We start from the raw sequence: 20323 nt of genomic DNA, 5'->3' as shown, positions 1-20323 counted from the left end.
ACCAACGTTCGGAGTCTAGAGTCAGAACACCATTAAGCCTCTGCTTTCAGGTGCTAGATTTGGACAGAAAAAACATTGGAAATGTCCAAGGTTGTTTTGTATTTTTTACAGACTATGTTGCTCATAAGAACCATGCTTTGTGAATTTTGGATCACTATATTGCATGCGTGACTATTTAAATGTCTATAGTCAAAGACTATACAATAGTTATGATCAGGCTTCATTACCGGAAAAATAGAATTATTCATTGGAGCCACACAGGATTCAATTGCACCTTGGTATTCAAATTGTGAGAGAATTTCCCTCATGGGAGGTTTTGCTTTGTGTTTAATAGAGTATTGGTGTTGAACTTATGGGCTTGAACGTATGAGTATTTTATGGTATGGGGAAGCCTTATCCTAACCTACATGATTGTGGTATAGTGCCGAGGCTTGTGCAAGAGCCTGGTCTTTGGAATACACTCATTTAACTGCTTCAGGAACAAGACCTGAGAAGGACAGTAATACAAAATCTTCTTCTTGTGGGAGTTTCCTAACAAACTAAGGTTGCCAATCTACTTTAGGCAAGAGAATGTTATTTTTTCCCAGAAGATCACTTTAATAGTGTGCATAATGTTGCCCTTGATTTGTCTGCCCAATTCATAAAGGCTAATGCAGGGCTCAACTGCTGATCTGTTGTTTCAACTTGTACAAATTTACTAGTTGCTAGTTGCCCTTGAAGCCAGAAACTCTTGAAGGTTCTGGTGAAATATTGTGACCTCTGCTGTGTTGTCCAGCAGTGTCAATGTGCAAGACTTGTTCAGGAGTGTTCTCTTTATATGTGGCATATTTAACAGAAACAACTGCCACTTTCTTCTTTTTGAATTGGGGATTTTGTTGTGGACGTTTCTCTTCCTTTTTTATGATGATGTCAGATGAGCATTGTGAGCCTGGTTTCAGTTTTACAAGCTCTTCATGCCTGCACTTTCGATCATCCTCCTCTATCAGAATGTTTGTCTGATGATTCCTGAAAAGAACGAGGACGAGTATCAGAATACTGATACCTATGAGACTGTTTTAATGTATCACGGCTATGCAAGCTATGCCATTTCTCAGTGGACTATGGTTGCAGAGATCCACCACCTGGCTTTGTTCTACTTTATTTTTGCCTGTTTGTCCCAGCATTTTTAGAGGACACTGGTCCCTGCTTGGAACATTCTTGGTAAGATTTGCTTTTAAGGTGTGGCTTATTAGGCCTGGCTCTAAAATTATCCTGATGCACAGATGTATAGGTACCCTGATAATTTTTGGCAACTCATGTTCCTGATCCTGTGTAGGAACTTAAACAGTATGTTTGCATACTGCCAGCGTGGCTGCCTCCCCTTTTATATTATTACTTAATTTAATTGAAGAAATCATGGAAAAATTGCTAATTAATTTCAACCCAAAGTCCAGGGTAGGGGGTAGCCCATTATTCATTGTAAACCAGTTTTAGCACTTCAGGCAAAACAGCTATTGATGGTGTTCCATGAGTAAAGGTATATACAGAAGCTAAGACAGTGCCCCTTCCCCTCATATTTTGACCAAGAAGACTTGGGAAGGGGGTCACATGGACCCCTCTCTTGTTTTATAGTTTGGCCCTCAGGGATTTGGTCCACAGGGTCTATTAAGGCTTACGAGGGGGGCTGCATGCCCTTCCTCCTATTAAAGTATTTTTTTTCCATAGGGGATAGGGTCCTCTGGGCATTTCAAGGCTTGGGAAGGTGGGGCACATGGCCCCCCTTTCCCTTTTATTGGACTGGACCCAGGGGATCCGATCATGGGGCCAATTAAGGGTCAGGAAGGTGGCAGCATGCCCCCTCCCTTTTTGTTATTAAATGTAGCCCAGGGGAACGGGGTTCCAAACCCAGGAAGGCTCAAGGAGAGGGCTGCATGATCCCTTCCCTGTTCAATTGGCTTTGGCCCCAGGGATTCGGCCCCTGGGACCAGATACATGTTAAAGGCTCAAGGAGGGAGGGTGTGCCGCTCCCCTCCTCTTTTAAACAAAGAAGGACGGTTAGTTCTTGATTGTGCTATCTATACATAAATAAATTCCTCAATCAAAAAAAGTCTGCAAGACCACTTTAGTGGGTAATTGATTGTTTTGGTTTAGATACATACAGAACGCGAAATTGCTTCAAATCTATGCTGAGCCAGTAGGGTTTTATTGGGATACAATTCATTTTAGAGCACTCTGATGATTAATACAATAGTCAAATGTCCATACAAAACGATACTCATGATATGATTTCCCATTCTAGGTGCAACAATCTACATAGAAAAACCAAACCAGTCTGTAATGCTGCAGGAGAGAAAAGAGTCTAATGAAAAAGAACAGCTACAGACCACGATCTCACCCAAAGGTAGGTAAACCTAGATGAGGGACCTTACAGGAAACCTTTCTGGAATATATGAACTGAAAACAAATTCTCTGAGTAGAGCCTTTTGAGGCAGATCACATGTGGTATATATGTGGAGCACATTTTGTGTGTTTCATATGTTTCTGGTCAGACGTTTTGAACGTATGACTAAATATATTCACAGTTAACACTCAATTTAAAGGCAAATCTAGCTGCAAGTGGGTCTAGCAGTCATTGAAACATATTATGAATTAGGCTATTTACTTCATTCAGAAGATGAAATGACAATGATTAAAAGAGTGCAACAAGCAGAGGCATTTCAAGTATATCACTGGATAGCATCAGCACCCTTAGTTCAGCAGTACACTTACCTATCAGCAGTGTTTATGTACATTTTATTGACACACATGACTACGTGATCACATCTGTCACACAAGTTGCCTTCCTGGATCTGTTGACCACTCTTTCATGCTCTGTCACCTTGAAAAGTTCACAATCCATAGCAAGGTGCATTTGTAGCTTAAGTCATGTATGTCAGAAAGAACCCAGTAAACCCAGGCTTCCCTTTGGGGTGTACCTCAGGAGTTAGTCCTAGCCCCAATCCTCTTGAATATTTATGTACATAAATATGTACATATATACATATGGAAAAGCCATATACATCTAGGTTTTTAACCACTAATAACTTCTTCTGCTTGATTGTCAGAATCACCAAGTGCCAGGGCCACAAGGCTCCTTTTGGAGCGTAGGCTTATCTGTATTAACAAAGCCATACATAAATACATTAATAAATAATAAATAAAAGTTGAAAAAGATACAGAACAGCTGTCATTATCTGTCATTATCTACCACCCTGACACACTTTCTGGGAAATACCATAGACAGCAACTCATGGCATAATTAAGTGAATATATTTATACTCAGTAAGCACCAAAGAATAAATATTGATTTTGTTTTATATATCTATATGCTGTCATGCCTTTTTTTAAATGGCATGGTAACTCTCAAATCTAGTAAAAACAATCCACATTCGAGAGAGAAAAGCCACAAAAGGTAAGCATAGAGAATGCCTGTCTAACACTTTAACATAAAACAGGCCAGAAAGTAATCTACAAAACAGTCATGTCAATACCACCATCAGCTGTGGTGGTTACGAAAACCATAACTGGCCCATTTCAGAGGTTTCTGTTTTTATGTCTTAAATGCTTATATGTAAACAATTCACAGTAGATTTGTTTTGTTTCCTGCTGTCATATTATTACATAGAGCAGACATTTCAAAAAGCATGAGAAAAAAATGTAATTCATGAAAAATATGAAAAAAAATACATAAGCGGAACAGAAGCCTCAATACATTTGAGAAAAGTGTAAAAACAACAGTTGATGGACGGAATGCAGAACAAATCAAACATTCACCCGCAGTCACAGATCTGGGTTTAATCCATCGTTTTTTTTTTTGCTTGCCATGGCATTATAGTTTGGACCCAGCCATATACAAATCAGTCTGGACCCTGCACCCCCATGGGAACAGTCCAACCCGAACTGCCAAGCCAGGTCCTCCCTGAACCAGAAACAAGCATCCTGGCACTGGTCCCAGGATGCTTGTTAGCAGTTTTACCGCAAAAACGTTGATACCTGACAACAATATATGAACACTGAAAGAAAAATAGCAGCATACCTTATACATTATCAACAGAAATTAAGATATGAGGGGCAGCAGTTCAGATGGTTTGACCACAGTTCCCTTCCCCCATGGTTCATTCCTGTAATATCACCCCTTCCATCCACTTGCTAACTAAAACCCAAATTCTGGCCCCTGACTGCTACTAAAGTCGTCCTTTACATTTATAAAGGTTAATTTCCAAGGATAGACTGTAAAGAATCTTGATCGCCACATTAAAAATGAAGGGGGAGGTCAGGATTTAGCCATTCAGATACTACACAAAGGTGGGGTAATGCCATGGCAATAAATAATAAATATGCTTCTCACCCTAACCCATCATTGTCTTTCGAACTATCAGTAACACCCAGAATTATTGTTACCGATGAGAACTGGACTTGCCCACTAATAGTTGAGCCCAAAAACCTCCCAATGTCTCGCTTCAATGATTCTAACTTAGGACATGAAAAAAACATGTGACTAATTTCAGCCTGCAGTGTACCACATCTATTGCACTTTCCCACAAATCTGCCACCCCACTGGGCCACCTTGGCCGGGGTGTGATACAGGTTAAAAGCTGTCTTAAAATGTTGGCTTCTCAGTGCAGCTTTCAATAACACCTTATTGCCCAGATCCAAATACTCTGGGAGATAAAGCCTCCCACTTAAAGTTTTGCAATTCTAAGTAATCTCGCTGGCCTTGTTCCAGCAAACCATAGAGAGGTCCATTTCTATCTGGCCGCCTCATCGCCTTGATCAAGGGGATCTTAACTAATGAAGGTAGTCACTGTTTCCTTTGAAAAAGAAAATCTTGTATCTGAAGATATTTAAGAAAGTCACACTTAACCAATCCGAAGGTCTCCTGTAATTCTATAAAAGTGCGAAGTTGACCATGACAGTGTAAGTCTCTTAAAGCTGTGAGTCCCTTCCATGACCATCTCTCGAAAATTAGATCCTGAACAACAGATGGTAAGATTAACGAGGCTGAAAAAGGTGTACAGAAGTTGAGCTCACAAATACCTAATTGCTGCTTTATCTTGCTCCAAAACGTATGTACTGCATTTGGAATCTTGAACATAGTTTTCTGATAGTAACAGGGTTCTATTCATTTTATAAAACAATCCCTAGCTTCAGCTCAAAAAATCACTTCATGGATAGTTGCCGATTCTGCCAGGCTAATTCCACATGAATCCCCTATAATAAGAATACCCATATGTTGCAACATGCATGCCCAGTAGTGAAAAGTGATATTATGAACCGAATAGCCTCCTCGTAAGCACGGCAACGTCATATATTTGGCTGCCTTCCGCGGTCTTCAGTACCCCACAAAAAATTAAAACAGACACTCTCCAATTTAGCTACCAATATTAGCTGATTTCCAGTGGGACAGTCCTAAAGATATATAACACCCTTTGAAGGATGGTTATTTTCAGTGTGCTCCAACTTTCCAATTAGCGAAAGATGCAAATGGTCAATTCTCTCAAGATCTTGTTTGATATTTTATAGTAATGATACCATATTCAGTTCAACCAATTGATCTAGAGCTGCAGTAATCTTGAATCCCAGGTATACAGCCTCAGGTCACCACACGTTGATCTCTACATCCAGTGCGTCAGTGCATAGCACCTGGGTTTTACCCTCATTCAATCTGTACCGTGAGGAAGCCCCAAACTGTCTGGCTACAGCTTCCATTTCAGGAAGCACTGGAGAAGGATTTTTTGCGACCACCGCAGTATCATCTGCATAAACAAACACTTTATACTGAACTTGCCTAAAAATAAATGGTCTAATATGTAATCTATTTATAAGCTTTGCTATAAATGGATCTATGTATAAAGTGAATAATAAAGGGGAACACAGGCAGCCCTGCTGAGTGCCTCTTGAGATCTGTATAGAATCTGACTCTAGCCCCATTATTCGCAGTGTAGCCCCAGGGGTTTTGCATAAGGCTGTAATAGCCTAAATGAAACCTTTGCCAAAAACCTTCCACTCTAATACTTCCCACATAAATTCCCATGATACACAATCAAAAGCTTCTTTGGCGTCCAGTAAAACTAACCCTAATAGTGTTTTAAGGCATCAGCCACATCAAACAAATTGATCACCCTCCTAACGTGGTCAACTGTACCACACCTACGAATAAAACCATGTTGCTGGGGCGATACTAGTGGGAAGATGACCTTCCTAATTAGCCTGTACTTTGGCATAGATTTTCCCATCAGAATTTATTAGAGATATCGGCCTGTCTAATCTAAGGAGTAGAGACAATTTCCCTTTTTTCTTAAAAACATTTATGTCAGTTGTTTCCCATGACTGCGGGATTGACCTAATCTGTGCGTGTAAGAAAATCTGAAGCATATCCTGTTGCAGATCCCCCAAAAATACTTTAAAGAGCTCCAGCGGGAGATTGTCAGATCCTGTAGCTTTCCAAGTGGCTAACAAACTTATCACATGAAAGATCTTTTTAGAGGTTATTGGGGTGTCTAGAATCCCCTGATCTTCCTCGTTTAATCTAACCCTGTCGAGGCCCATAAAGAAATCCTCATACCTGTCAGCATGGGCTTTAAGTTCTTCCATGTATAAAGCTTGATAAAAGTCCCTGAACACCATGACAATATTGGACAGAGCTTCAACAGTCATTCCCTCCTGATTTGTAATAGCAGGACTCCCATTCCCCACTTAGTCCTGCCTAATTTATTTGGCTAACAATCTCCCAGTGGTCTCCCCGTATTCATAGCATCCTGATCGATAATGTTGGAATTTAGCAGCCACAACCCTAATAAAATATTGATTATTTTTTGCTTTTAAGATATCTATTTCTTGCTGGGCCTCTTGGAGGCCCAGTCTCTTGGTCACCACCTGGTCAATTTCTCCTCTGCTAAGGAAAAGTCATTACATATCGCCCCCGGATCTCGTTCTGCCTCACCTTTTGTTGATGCAGACCAAAACTAAGCATTTCCCTTCAATTCCCGCCTTTAGGACATCCCACACCAAACGAGTCGGGCCGTCCCTCTATTATTTTCCCAAAAATGCCTTATCCATTCAGACATATGATCCACATACACTGCGTTTGACAACAACTTTCTATCGAAGGACCAGGATCCTCAAGGTTTGATGAAACCCACCAATGGAATCTCAAGAACCAGTGGGCTATGATCTAAGAGTATCCTGGGAAAGATCTCTATATTAGCCTGGCAAAAAAGTGCGGCAAGTGCAAAAAAATGTCTAGCCATGCTAGCTTCCTATGTGGAAAGGGGTCAAATGTAAAGCCTAGATCTGGGACCTTGCACTTATCCCACACATCTGGGAGGCCATAGACCTCCACCAGACACTGCAGCACCCTACGTACCACAGGTTTCCTCCCTGCATATAGTAGATACCTATTTTGATCCCTCCTAACAGCAAGATTAATTTTTAAATCTCTACATATAATGAGAGGAGGCGGACATGAAGCCAGTTCTACATTCAGCCAATTGGAGACATCAGCCTTGTCCAAATCACCCAAATGAAGCTGTTTCTGCTGCTGTTTAAAATGAACTAACTTTTTCACATTTCCAAGATTTTTGGTTGTTTCTGCCCTTCACCCAACAACCAAGCCTTTATGGATGTTTTGCTCGCTCCCTATGTAGGCTTGTCTGGGATTAGTGTGGGGCTGTCTCTGGCTCGCATTTTGCTGACTGTTTGGCTACTCATAGCGATGAGTCTTATTCTGCTCAACCACATACAGGGATTGCTGGTTTTTCAGGTGACCCATTGGGTGTCTGTGCGTCTGGGGCACAGCTCTGCTTGGTGTGTGGTATTGATGCCACCAATAAGTTTGGGAGGCTTGAAACCTTGTGGTGGTGACAGTGGAGGAGCATTATTGGTCAGAGCTGAAGAGGGGACTCAGTGGTCTGACCTGCCTTTAATGAAGAAGTCCAATGACAGATGAACCTCTTGAGCGGGGTCGGTGGGCCAGTGAAATCAGCAGCAGCCACAAGCTCAGTTGCAGGTTTTTTCAAGAAGTCTACCCAACTTCCCCATACCAATGTAGCCTTGATGAGTAGCACTCTGGATGTGACGCTGTGCTCTGGGGCTTCTCTCCTGAATTCTGGAGCCCACAAGACCTCTCAAGTGCACTCGGAGGACAGCATAACACTGTCCTCTGTTGTAGAGGGGGCTCAGATAACCCTTGAAGTGGAAGCAATGAAGGGGAAAACACCCTCATGAGGCAAGCAGACAGCATGGCTGATGTCCATGGAGAAACAGGTATGGTGGCAGCCGTATCTGTACCGGGGGAAAATGTGTCTGATACAATAGGGGGTGGCTCGGGTGGAAAAACTGCTCCAGTAGAAGGTACAGAGAAGGGCCCAGATGGCGATTCTATCAAAGGCGTTCAGCAAGTTGATCATAGACCTGTCTGTTTGCATTTGGAGGTATGTTTGGATGTGGACTCGGGGAATCATTTTTTCTCACTCTTGGACCACTTGGACTGGTCAGACCAGGAGGAGGTGGAGTTGGGGAGAAAACGCTTCTGGGGGTGACTCACTGGTTAGTGTGTTAAGCAACGTGAGCTGCAGGGAAGAGAGCCTGTGGTCACCCTTATCTGCCCCCTGTTCTGACACAACAGAAAAGAGCTAAGACAGAGGTAAAAGAATTGCTCTGGGACTATTCTGTTTTGCCTGGTTTGGGAGGAGATACTATAGGTGGTAGCAGTACTGCACAAGGCACCCGGATAGAGAGCCACAGGACCCAATCTGCCTGTTGCAAACTGCAAGGTGCTATCCGCTGGGTTGCTAAGACTTGTTCTGAATTTTCCAAGAGGATAGGGGAAGCTGAGAACAGAATTTTAACCTTAGAGAGAGAATCATCAACACATAAGAAAGTGATAGATACTTTGGAGGCTCAAATGGTCGATACCTAGTGTGAACTGGAAGTTTTAGAGAATAGACTTCGACAGAATAAACTCAGAGTCCTGGGCATTTCCGAAGGAGTAGTAGGGAAGGATACCCACAATTATATTGTGGGCCTCTTTAAGGGAGCTTTCCCAGAAATAGATGACTGGAATTGGGAAGTGGAGGTTCAGCAGGCCCATAGGTTCCTCTTTAAACAGAAGCCCAGGGCAACATTAATATACTTGGAAATGTGTTTGCTCCATCAGGCAATTTAATATCTGGCATGTCCGGATCGGAAAAGACCCTTTGAAAGGGGGCCAGTTTTTGTCAGATCTAATTTTTGCCATTACACAGTTGAGTGAAGGTGGTGCCTCCGACAATTAATACAACCTTTTCAAAATAAGAGGGTGCAGGCTTATCTAATGAACCTGTCTAAGCTGAAGGTGGTTTATCAGGGTAAGTTCTATTTTTTAACTTCTGGAGTTTTTAGAAAGTCCAAGTTCAGGCTGAGGTATTTTTAGCACTGTTGGAGTTCAGGATACTCCCTTGAAGTTATTTGTATAGGCGTGTACATTTCATGTATTTTCCGAAATGTGTTGGGTAATGCATGGCTTTTGGGGGTAAGGCTTTGAATGGTGGTGGTGAGGCTTCTTTTCTGTTCCTATTATTTGGAAAGGGAGCAATTTTAACTATATTAGTGAGGGTGAATTGAGGCTGAGGGACAGGTGGGGGCGCTGGCTGCCAGCAACAGACCTGGCTGGTCCAACTATTTCCAGGTCGTGGCCTGGATGGGGTAGGGTGGAATGGGAGCTAGATGGGGGGGCAGGGTCAGGGGGTTGGTGGGGTGGGGAAGGAGAGTGGGAGTGGTGGGGCACAGGGAGGTCAGGGATAAAGGTGGTAGAATGCACGGTTGGGTATTACAGTAGGTATGAACAGGAAAATAACAAACATTTTTTCAGTAGATTTTTGATGTTTTACAATTTTATTTTTTACAATTCTCTTTAATGTGTTTCAACACCCTAAATGCTGCCATTTTTAGGTCTTGCTTCCACAGCTTCAGTTGTCTGTTGCACCAGCTCTTTCTGGCAGTAAAGCACAAAGAAGTATAAAGAAGTATGTATGGAGAGCAGGCATTAGTCAGCCCTTTTCAGCAATTTGCTTTCATGTATTTTTCATGGTTTGCCATTGCTTGGATAGGACATGTCATTTTGAGGGTGGTTACATTGAGTTGCCTCTTTATTAAATTGCAGATGTATCATGATGAGGAGCATTACTCAGTTCATGCTCTTTGATGTATGTACTTTTCTGGTACAATGAATTTTTAATTTCTGATTTATGGCTTTACTGTTTGTTGTTGGTATGCTTCAGCCTATTATAAAATGAAGATACTATGGTGTTTATTAATTGCCTTTGAATATTCATTTCTTTTAATTTGCTGTCATAAAAAGACATTGAATTTACAGTTTTAATTCACAGAGTAAAGATGTGCAGGCACAGAGGGTTCTTAAAGAACAATAAACATACTGATACTTTTTCAAAAGTATATTCCATGCAAGTATGTCTTTTATTGAACCAAGGCAAACTTCATGGTCTGTATTGATCTTATAACACTCTTCTTTGAGGCTTCAGCATAGCTTTAATAATGCAGTTTGTCCAGCAAAGACACCCTTTTATATCATAATTATTTTGATTACAATTATTATTAAGGACATACACTTACATGTAATAAATCACTCATCTTCGAACAAAAATGTTAGCTTCATTAAAACAGTATATGTGGATTCTCACTAACAATGCTATGACTTGTCTGCCCCACTCCACCCCATTTTTTTTCTGTATGTGTTGTCTGGTGTCCAGTGGGCTTATTGCAACCCCTCTCACTGGCTATGGGATAGAATTATACTAGAAGTATATTCCCAAGTAATATATTTTACATAGTTTGGTTATTTATGAAGACTGATTAGTAACATTCCATCAAATATTAGTATCTTAATAATTACTACTGCACTTAAAATTTAGATCTTTATAGAAACAGTAGATGAACAAACAGGCATACACTGTGTAAAATAACATATGATAGCTTAATGTGCATAAATAAAGAGTATGTTCACTAATAGTGAACACATACGTTAACTATTACATCTTAATCATCTTACTGTGTAACAAACTATATTAATTATATCCTTGAGGAATATATTGCTTTTACTTTATTTGTACCAATTTCGTGGTGGAAGACTGACAGGCCCATAGCCAGAAGTATAATATTAGGGGGGCATGGCCCTCAGCTCTGACCAATCATTAAAGCTGTGCTTTATATGGGCACTAATTCCCAAATACTGCTTGTACTACTAAATAATGACCATTACAATATCATGGTACAGGAATACTGGGGACAGAGTATTGAAAGGTAAGTGCACATAGAAAAGTATAAATGTAGTATTCCTAAATCTACCTCTACATACCCTGAAGATGTTTAGATTGTGCAGGTACAAACAAGTGGAGTAAGGTATAGAAAAACTATAATTACTTACCTGTTGATATTTTGATTTGATATTCTGTCCTTAATATTCTGTGCCACCAATATTCTAGGTTCTATATTCAGGTGTACACTTTGTGATTCTGTGTGAAGAACTATGTGGGTTTTTAAGGTACATAATACAGGATATTGAGTCAACTGTTCATAACTTGTATTTCCTATCAATGAGATGGGATTCAAAGTAGGAGGGTGTAAAGTTATCACAGTAGGCTGACTCACATCTTTGTTTTTTTCTGCACTGTTCAAGCTTTATGTAATGGAAAGTTATTTTATTAAAAGAAATATAGGATGACCGTAGCTCAGAGCCCTCCCTGTCTCTCACACCTCCAACCTTAGGTTGTAGATCTCCTGTCCCCACACTCAAAATGTGTTTGTTGGAGGATGTCCTACATGGGACATTCTGCATCAGGAAATCCTCACACCTAGAAGGCCTAAAAGGATAAATGTTACATCACATCAATTTAGAGAACTTCAGGCGTTTCGTAAAGTGTTTCGTAAAGTGTGTAGTTTCCTAATTCCGTCCAACTTTGTAATTTAACTTGCCACTTGTTAGACTTTTCATCCTTGGCGTGGTCTCCCTTAACGTTTTGCCTCTGTTTCCCAGGTTGTTGATGTGTGCTGGACTCTGATTTTACTGTTTTTGTTACTCTGGGCACTTTACCACTGCTAACCAGTGCTAAAGTGGAAGTACTCCTTTACAAAATGTGTATGTAATTGGCTTATCCATGATTGGCATATTTGATTTATTAGTAAGTCCCTAGTACAGTGCACTAGAGGTGCCCAGGGCCTGTAAATCAAATGCTACTAGTGGGCCTGCAGCACTGGCTGTGCCACCCACATAAGTAGCTCTGTAATCATGTCTCAGACCTGCCACTGCAGTGTCTGTGTGTGCAGTTTTAACTGTAAATTCGACTTGGCAAGTGTACCCACTTGACAGGCCCAAACCTTCCCTTTTCTTACATGTAAGGCACCCCTAAGGTAGGCCCTAGGTAGCCCCAAGGCCAGGATGCAGTGTATGATTAAAGTAGGACATATAGGGGGTCATTCCAACCCTGGCGCCGGAAGCACCGCCAACAGGCTGGCAGTGCTTCCTTTTGTATTCCGACCGCAGCTGTAAAGCCGCGGTCGCCCAGCTGGGTCCGGCGGTTTCCCGCCGGATTACCCCCGGCTGCCCTCAGTGAGGAGGTCAATGGCCTCCTCACTGAGGGCAGCAGGGATGACAGGGGCAGGGGCAGGGGCTGAGGTGCCTAGGGCAAAGGTGATGCCCACCCTCCTGGGTGAGCGGGCACGGGGCAAAGGCTGAGGGGCTTCTGGGAGGGCGGTGCTTGGGGGGGGTTGCAGCTGTACCTGTAGATGCGGGGGCACAGATGGGCCCACCACTGCAAGGGAGCTCCCATCAGAGGAGGAGTCTGTATCGCTGGTGTCAGCTCCTGTCCCCGCCGTGGAGCTCCCCTCGCCCTCCGTCCCACTGGTGAGTTCGGAGTCCGTAGTCTCGCCCTCCAGGGTCATGTGGGATGCAGCTCCCTCCTGCTCCGGTGCCACGGCTCCTCCGCCTGATGATGCTAGTGCACACCAGTACAGGGAGACCACAAAAAGAGGGGGGGGAAGACAGAAGAAAGACATGTTGAGTGCATGCAATACCGCTACCGTTTGCGGACACGACAGACACAGACACCCCCTGCACTACGCCGCGCACTTGGGGTCCACTATTCAATCCCTGGGAAATGGCTTACAAGGCTATGGCCGATTTCTGCACACATGGATGTCACTGGAGCCTGACTAGGTGTAGTTGGCACTGTACCCAGGTGGGGTGGGGTGCCACAGGGTCTGCCTGAAAAAGGGGACTTAACTAGCAAACTCGCCCTGGCCTAGGGGAACCCACAGCCCACCTCCCCCACCCAGACACCTACAATGCGACCTGAATCAGCTGAATGAGAGTGTACTCACCCTCTTGTGGCTGCTGTGAGGCCCTCAAGCACCCATTCAACTCCGGGTACGCCACCGCCAGGATCCTGAACATCAGGGGGGTCATGGTGCCCCTTGTTGTGCCACAGTGTCCCTCCTGATGTTGAGGACTTCCTTCAGCACCCCTACGATGGTGCCCGGGGTGGAATTGATGGATTTGAGTTCCTCCCTGAAGCCCAAATACCGTTCCTTCTGCAGCCGCTGGGTCTCCTAAAACTTGGCCAGTACCTTTGCCATTGTCTCCTGGGAATGATGGTATGCTCCCATGATGTTGGAGAGGGCCTCGTGGAGAGTGGGTTCCCTGGGCCTGTCCTCCCCCTATCGCACAGCAGCCCTCCCAGTTCCCCTGTTTCCCTGGGCCTCTGCCCCCTGAACCGTGGGCCCACTACCACTGCCCCCAGGTCCCTGTTGATGTTGGGGTGGTGGTTTAGCCTGGGTTCCCTGTAGTGGTGGACATACTGCTGATTGACGTGTCCTGGGGACAGAGGTATGGGCCCGCTGAGTGGGTGCTGTGCTGGTGTTTCCAGAGGGGGGAAGCTCTGTGGTGGCCTGTGCCAGTGTGAGGGGAACCGACTGTCCCGTGGACCCAGATGGGCCAGGCGGGTCGTCTAGATCCAGTTGGACAGAGCTGCTGTCATCACTGTGGGCCTCTTCTGTTGGTGGTGTGGACATGTCTGGACCCTCCTGTCCAGTGACGTTGGGTAGGGGTCCTGCAGGGGTGTAAAAGCATGATTATTGCATCTGTGTGTGCCATGGTGTGCAATGGGTGGGTGACCGTGTACCCCAGTGCTTGCATTCCTGTGTGGGACCTTGTGTGATGATGGTTTAGGGGGGGTGTATGGGTATGTGCAGTGGCCATGCTTTGGTGATGGGTGTCCATGCTTTGTTGCTGCATGCAGAGCTTGATGTTGGGATGCGTGGTTTGTGATATTGGGACATTTGTGAGGAGTTGGAGTGATGGGGGTGAGGGTGAGGGTGGGGGTATGTGATGGCATGCAGGTAGGGTGGGGGATATAGTAGTAAAGATTTGACTTACCAGAGTCCATTCCTCCAGCTACTCCTGCGAGGCCCTCAGGATGAAGAATAGCCAAGACTTGCTCCTCCCATGTTGTTAGTTGTGGGGGAGGAGGTGGGGGTCCGCCGCCAGTCCACTGAACCGCAAGGTGGTGTCTTGAGACCACAGAGCGCACCTTCCCCCATAGCTCGTTCCACCTCTTCCTGATGTCATCCTGTGTTCTTGGGTGCTGTCCCGCTGCATTGACCCTGTCCACAATTCTTCGCCATAGCTCCATCTTCCTAGCTATGGAGTTGTGCTGCACCTGTGCTCCGAATAGCTGTGGCTCTACCCGGATGATTTCCCCCACTATGACCCTGAGCTCCTCCTCAGAAAACCTGGGGTGTCTTTGCCGTGCCATGGGGTGGTGTGGGTTATGTGTGGGTTGGTGTGTGTTGTGATGTGTGGGGTGATATTAAGTGGTGTGTTGTGTGAGGTGCGTGGATATTATGTGGGTGATGGTGTTGAGTGCCTGTGGATGCTTGTTTGTAGATTGTGGTGTCTCTCTCTGGCCTTCTTTTAGACTTTTTGGTAGTAGGGGTTTGTGGGTGATGTGGGTGTGTGTTTTATATTGTATTGGGTGTGTGGGAGTGGTGTGTGTACGTGTATCAGGTGTGTGTATTTCAAATTGTCCAATGTGGCAGTGTTTTGTAAATGTGTGTGTATTTTGAGCGCAGTGGTGTGTACCGCCAATGGAATACCGCGGTTGAAAGACCGCCGTGTGGATTTGTGGGTAGTGATAGTGTGGACGGATTCCTGTTGGCGTGACGGTGGAGGTTTTGTTATCGCCAGTTTATCACTGGCGGACTTGTGTGGGTGTCTAAATTTTGGTGGATTCCGAGCTGTGGGTCATAATGACCGTGGCGGAATTCCGCGGCGGTGTGTTGGCGGTCTTCTGCACAGCGGTATGCGGCTTTTCCCACCAATGTTGTAATGACCCCCTATGTGTTTGAAAATGCCACTTTTACAAAGTGAGCATTGTCTTGCTTATACCATTTCTGTGACTGTGCCTGTTTGTGGATTCCCTGTCTGGGTCAGTTTGACAGTTCGGCTGGTTGCAGCTCACACTAGACAGTGACATAAAAAGCTGGGGTGTCGTCTGCATTTCCTGATGAGCCATCTGTGCTAGGAGGGAGGGGAGGAGTTGTCACTTACACCTGAAAGGGCTGTGTGTGCCCTCACACAATGCAGTCTCCAACCCCTTGGTATGTGTCTGGGGCCTGGCCTGGGCAAGGCAGGATTTCACATTCAAGAGAGACTTTGCTTTGAAGTAGGCCTAATTCAAAGGAGAAATTGGGTATAAGAAGGGCACCCAAAACCACAGACTTTAGAACACTTCTGGAAACCAAGAGGAACCTCTGCCTGGAGAAGAGCTGAAGAGTTGCGGAAGAAGAGCTGCCCTGCCTGTGATTGTGCTTTGTGGAGCTATCCTGAAGTTGCTGCTTCTGCTAGAGTAGGAGGGCAAAGACTGGAATTTGTGTGCTTTCCATCTTGTGAAGATCTCCAAGGGCTTGATTTAGAGCTCGCCTGCTGTTGTTTGAAATCTCAGGGACAGCAAAGACTTCTCTCTGCCAGCACCTGGAGTCTCTGAAGAGACTCCTACTCTGCCCTGTGGTGCCCATCCTATTCCTGGGACCCTGAAAGGAGAAGCTGGCAGCCTAAGAGGAAGAAATCCACGCACAGAACGCCATGCGGGGAAAAGATCGACGCAACTCCGATCTGCAACCAGAAAATTGATGGCGCCTCCGGCTTTGCGGCTGAAAATCAACGCTGGAGCTGGAGAAAAGACGCACAGCATCGCTGAGGGAGGCTGGTGAGATCGCAACCCGCGCTGCATGGTTTTCGGATCATCGTGCGGCTGGATTTCCGATGCAAGTACCGCTGGGCGTGTAAAAACAATGCAAGGCCTGCCCGGACCCGAGAGTGCTGACCGGCTCGACGCATCGCTCTCCTGCAGAGAGAAGAAATGACACGCCCGACCTGACGAAAGGAGAAATGACGCAAGGTCTCGCTCGTGAGTGAAATCGACGCATCGCAAGCCATTTTTGATGGACACTCGCACGTGCGGGGTTATTTTTGACTCACCCAAGGTACATTTTCACGCTAACAGTGTTAGTGTGTATTTGAAATTACATGAAGACTCTTTTTGCATTTTTAGTGATAACTTGACTTGTGCATTGTGGATTTTTGTTGTTTTGGTCTTGTTTTGTTTAAATATTTTCTATTTTTCTAAACCTGTGTTGTGTCATTTTGTAGTATTGTCATTAAGTTAATGTGTGTGTTGGTACAAATACTTTACACCTCGCACTCTGAAGTTAAGCCTGCCTGCTCATGCCAAGCTACCAAGGGGTGAGCCGGGGTTAGCTAAGGGTGATTCTCCTTTACCCTGGCTAGAGTGAGGGTCCTTGCTTGGACAGGGGGTAACCCTTCTGCCAACCAAAGACCCCATTTCTAACACCACTAATTTAAAATAACTTTACTGAGAGCTTGGAGAACATCCATCAAGAATAATTTAGGAAATTAGTGGCAAGTAGTGTGTTTTAAACATTTAGGGGGTCATTCTGACCCTGGCGGTCATGGACCGCCAGGGCCAACGACCGCGGGAGCACCGCCAACAGGCTGGCGCTGCTCCCATGGGCATTCTGACCGCGGCGGTACAGCCGCGGTCAGAAACGGAAAACCAGCGGTGTCACGCCGGTTTCCCGCTGCCCTGGGGAATCCTCCATGGCGGCGCTGCAGGCAGCGCCGCCATGGGGATTCCGACCCCCTTACCGCCAGCCTGGTTCTGGCGGTTTTGACCACCAGAACCTGGCTGGCGGTAACGGGTGTCGTGGGGCCCCTGGGGGCCCCTGCAGTGCCCATGCCAATGGCATGGGCACTGCAGGGGCCCCCTAACAGGGCCCCACTAAGATTTTCAGTGTCTGCACCCGTCGCACCCTTCCCACTCCGCCGGCTCCATTCGGAGCCGGCTTCCTCGTGGGAATGGGTTTCCCGCTGGGCGGGCGGGCGGCCTTCTGGCAGTCTTTTGACCGCACAGCGGTATTCTGGCGGTTCCCGTTTGGCTGGCGGCACCCGCCGCCAGCCAAACTCAGAATGACCCCCTTAGTGATTCTCAAAAGGTGAAAACTCAATATTTAAAAATGTAAATGTCATTGTACAGAAGAAGTTTCCACACTGAATTTTACTATAAGGTTGTGACAAAAGATGAATAGTTCAAATACATTCATCAGTAGCATCATTCAAAACGGGATGGACTTCAAGCAGGCTCTGACATGGCATACACCCCTCATAGTTACAGGCAGATTGTGCAAAAGCCATAAAAGCTATATATGGGCAGGCAGCTGCACTGCCTCTAATACTATAAGTGGTGGTTTCATGGCTTGCATAACGGATCCTGCTCTGTGAGAACATCTCTTTTTGACACTGCGTGCATAGTACCTCCCATTTGGATGCCGCAGAGTCCTCTACTTCCAGAATTCTGGACATTCTCCACTCATTCACATTCAATAGTCTCCTTGTATAGGATCCTCAAGATGGCACCCTCTTTGTGAATTTCGCTTGAATAAGCATTCACCTTTCTGAGTGATGAATGGATAAAGCATGGAAGCCTGCCATGTGTAAAACAAATACAAACTACTTTTAGAGGGATTTTTCGACATTACTACAGGTGCACAGAAAAGTCAAGCTTTGTGTTCTGAAACCATATTTAAATGTACACTAAAAGCCAAGTGACCTCCTTAATAGGACTTAGACTTCTCAGCAAGTAGGTTGCACTTGCCAGCGACTCTATCAGCAAATCTAGACATGGCTGATATGCATTAAAAACTTACCAGGCTATATTTCACAGCAGGTCAGTGTAGACTGCAGCAATGTCATTCAAATATGTCATACCTGACTTGTGATAACTCTGCCCCTGCACAATAGGCTAATCAAAGCACCATGCCATATTGGAATGTGGAGTTTCCTAATTGGCAATTTCATCTGAATGGCTGGTAAATTTAGGTGTTTGCAACCACGTATGTATCAGTTATAGGAAAGATCATGACAGTTGATGAATTAATATGACTCACTGCCCAGTATAGTTGTGCAATCTCTTCAAACAGCAAATTAGTGTTTGCCATACCATATGTGAAAAATGAGGATGCCGTACAGCTAATGCTCACTGAATTCTTGGCCTTTTAGTTGTCACAGTGAACTAGTGTTGACACCACCTTTCATAACAGCGCCTCACACACAACATTGTGGTGTTCCACAGGCATACATCATATCCCCTCTATTATTCAACATCTACCTAACCTCCTTAGTAAACTGGATTAAATCATTCAACGTCTCCTGTTACAACTATGTAGATGACATCCAAAACATTTTTAAATGCATGGTCTAGAAGACCTTTACAGTTGAAAACTTGATGGCTGCATTTGGGCCTTAAACACCTGGATGATGAAGAACCATCTAAAGCTAAATACAGCAAGATAGAGCTTCTGACCTGTGGCCAGTGACAAAAATACCAGCCCACCACCATGTCACCTCAGGAAGAAAAGGCCCATCGAAGAATATCAAGAGAAGTCATAAACCTAGGGGTAACCATGGATGCAGATTTACATTAGATACCACATGTCAACACATTAAACAGAGTGTTTCTATACAATGAAAGAACTATGTTGCATCATCCCATACCTTGGTTACCAACAGAACCTGCAAGCCATCCCACACTCGTATTCTTCAAGTTTGACTATGGCAACACCCTATTCTGTTGAGCACCCGCATTCATCATACACAAAATACAACTCATCCAAAATGGTACTGCACAATTTCTGGACTATCTTCACCCAAGAGAACACATGGCTCCAGTGTTGCAACCAATACAATGGCTATCTACAGCAAGAAGAGCAATGTTCAAGGCATTTTGCATTGTTCACAGAGCCTCCAAGGAAAAGGTCAGCTATACTCACAAGCTAAGTTCAAGCAATACAAACAAATCAGGACACTGTGCTCCAGGGTTGCACCACATACCATACCATCCTACCATAAGAAATCCATAAGAGGTACTTCTTTGTCAGTACAGGCTGCCATGCTCTGGAACACACTACCAGACGGTGTTCTAAGAATTCAGGAGCATATACACTTCGGTAGACAGTTGAAAACATGGCCATTTCCAAGGATAACCAAACCACCACACACAGCACCAGAACCTGGAAAGACAGTTGCTCCCTCAAGCTCAATCTTTAGCTTAGAATCCACAGATTGGAAACAACGAAACCAGCAAACTACTTTCGATAAGCAGGTAAGTTAAGTAAAGATTACCTATACTTCCCTGGGTTATTAAATAGTTATGTACGTTTATACATACCATTTCTGACCCACACTAATACTAACACAATAACACTCACTCAGCAGTAGGCAGCCAACTGTAACTTGTACCTATTGCCTTCAGTTAAGGCTTATATAATATGAATGTTGTTCATCGCTATTACTTTAAAGCCAGTAAATCAGCCATCACTAAATGAACAAGCATGGAATAACTGAAAAGATTTGTCACACACTGCAGTTCAATCGGTGGACTTTAATCTAGTTCATGACTGCAGGTCCCAAATATCTATATACGTTTTTACATCTCACAATGGCTTTCAGATATGAGATGACAGTATCAATGCACATCTCAGCAGAGCTCTCCATTTCTCTCTCCAACTAGTAATGCTAGCTCTGGCCTAGAACAGTACACTAGGGGACACATTTACTTAGAATTTGCATCTGGGTTGCATCAGTGTTGTGGCGCAGCCCAAGTGCAAAATTATATGTGGAATTTTACCAATCAACGTGGCCTTCATTCTGCTGTGGAGGTTAATTTTGGCAGTGGCT

General features: G+C 44.6%; 1 protein-coding gene across 6 annotated transcripts in view; it reads left to right on the top strand.

Moving 5' to 3' along the window:
- The window catches only part of LOC138246189 (scavenger receptor cysteine-rich domain-containing group B protein-like), a 390419-nt gene that overhangs the window by 74590 nt on the left and 295506 nt on the right, over window positions 1-20323 (top strand). For all 6 annotated transcript variants that reach the window (XM_069200523.1, XM_069200520.1, XM_069200524.1 and 3 more), the window contains exon 4: window positions 2279-2380. In XM_069200523.1, the coding sequence (XP_069056624.1) occupies window positions 2279-2380 (102 nt within the window). The remainder of the gene's footprint in view (window positions 1-2278; window positions 2381-20323) is intronic.

Source organism: Pleurodeles waltl, chromosome 7 (genome assembly GCF_031143425.1).
Source record: "Pleurodeles waltl isolate 20211129_DDA chromosome 7, aPleWal1.hap1.20221129, whole genome shotgun sequence".
Classification (NCBI taxonomy): domain Eukaryota; kingdom Metazoa; phylum Chordata; class Amphibia; order Caudata; family Salamandridae; genus Pleurodeles; species Pleurodeles waltl.
Note: the sequence above shows the minus strand (reverse complement) of the source record. Positions and strands in the feature narration are given on the sequence as shown.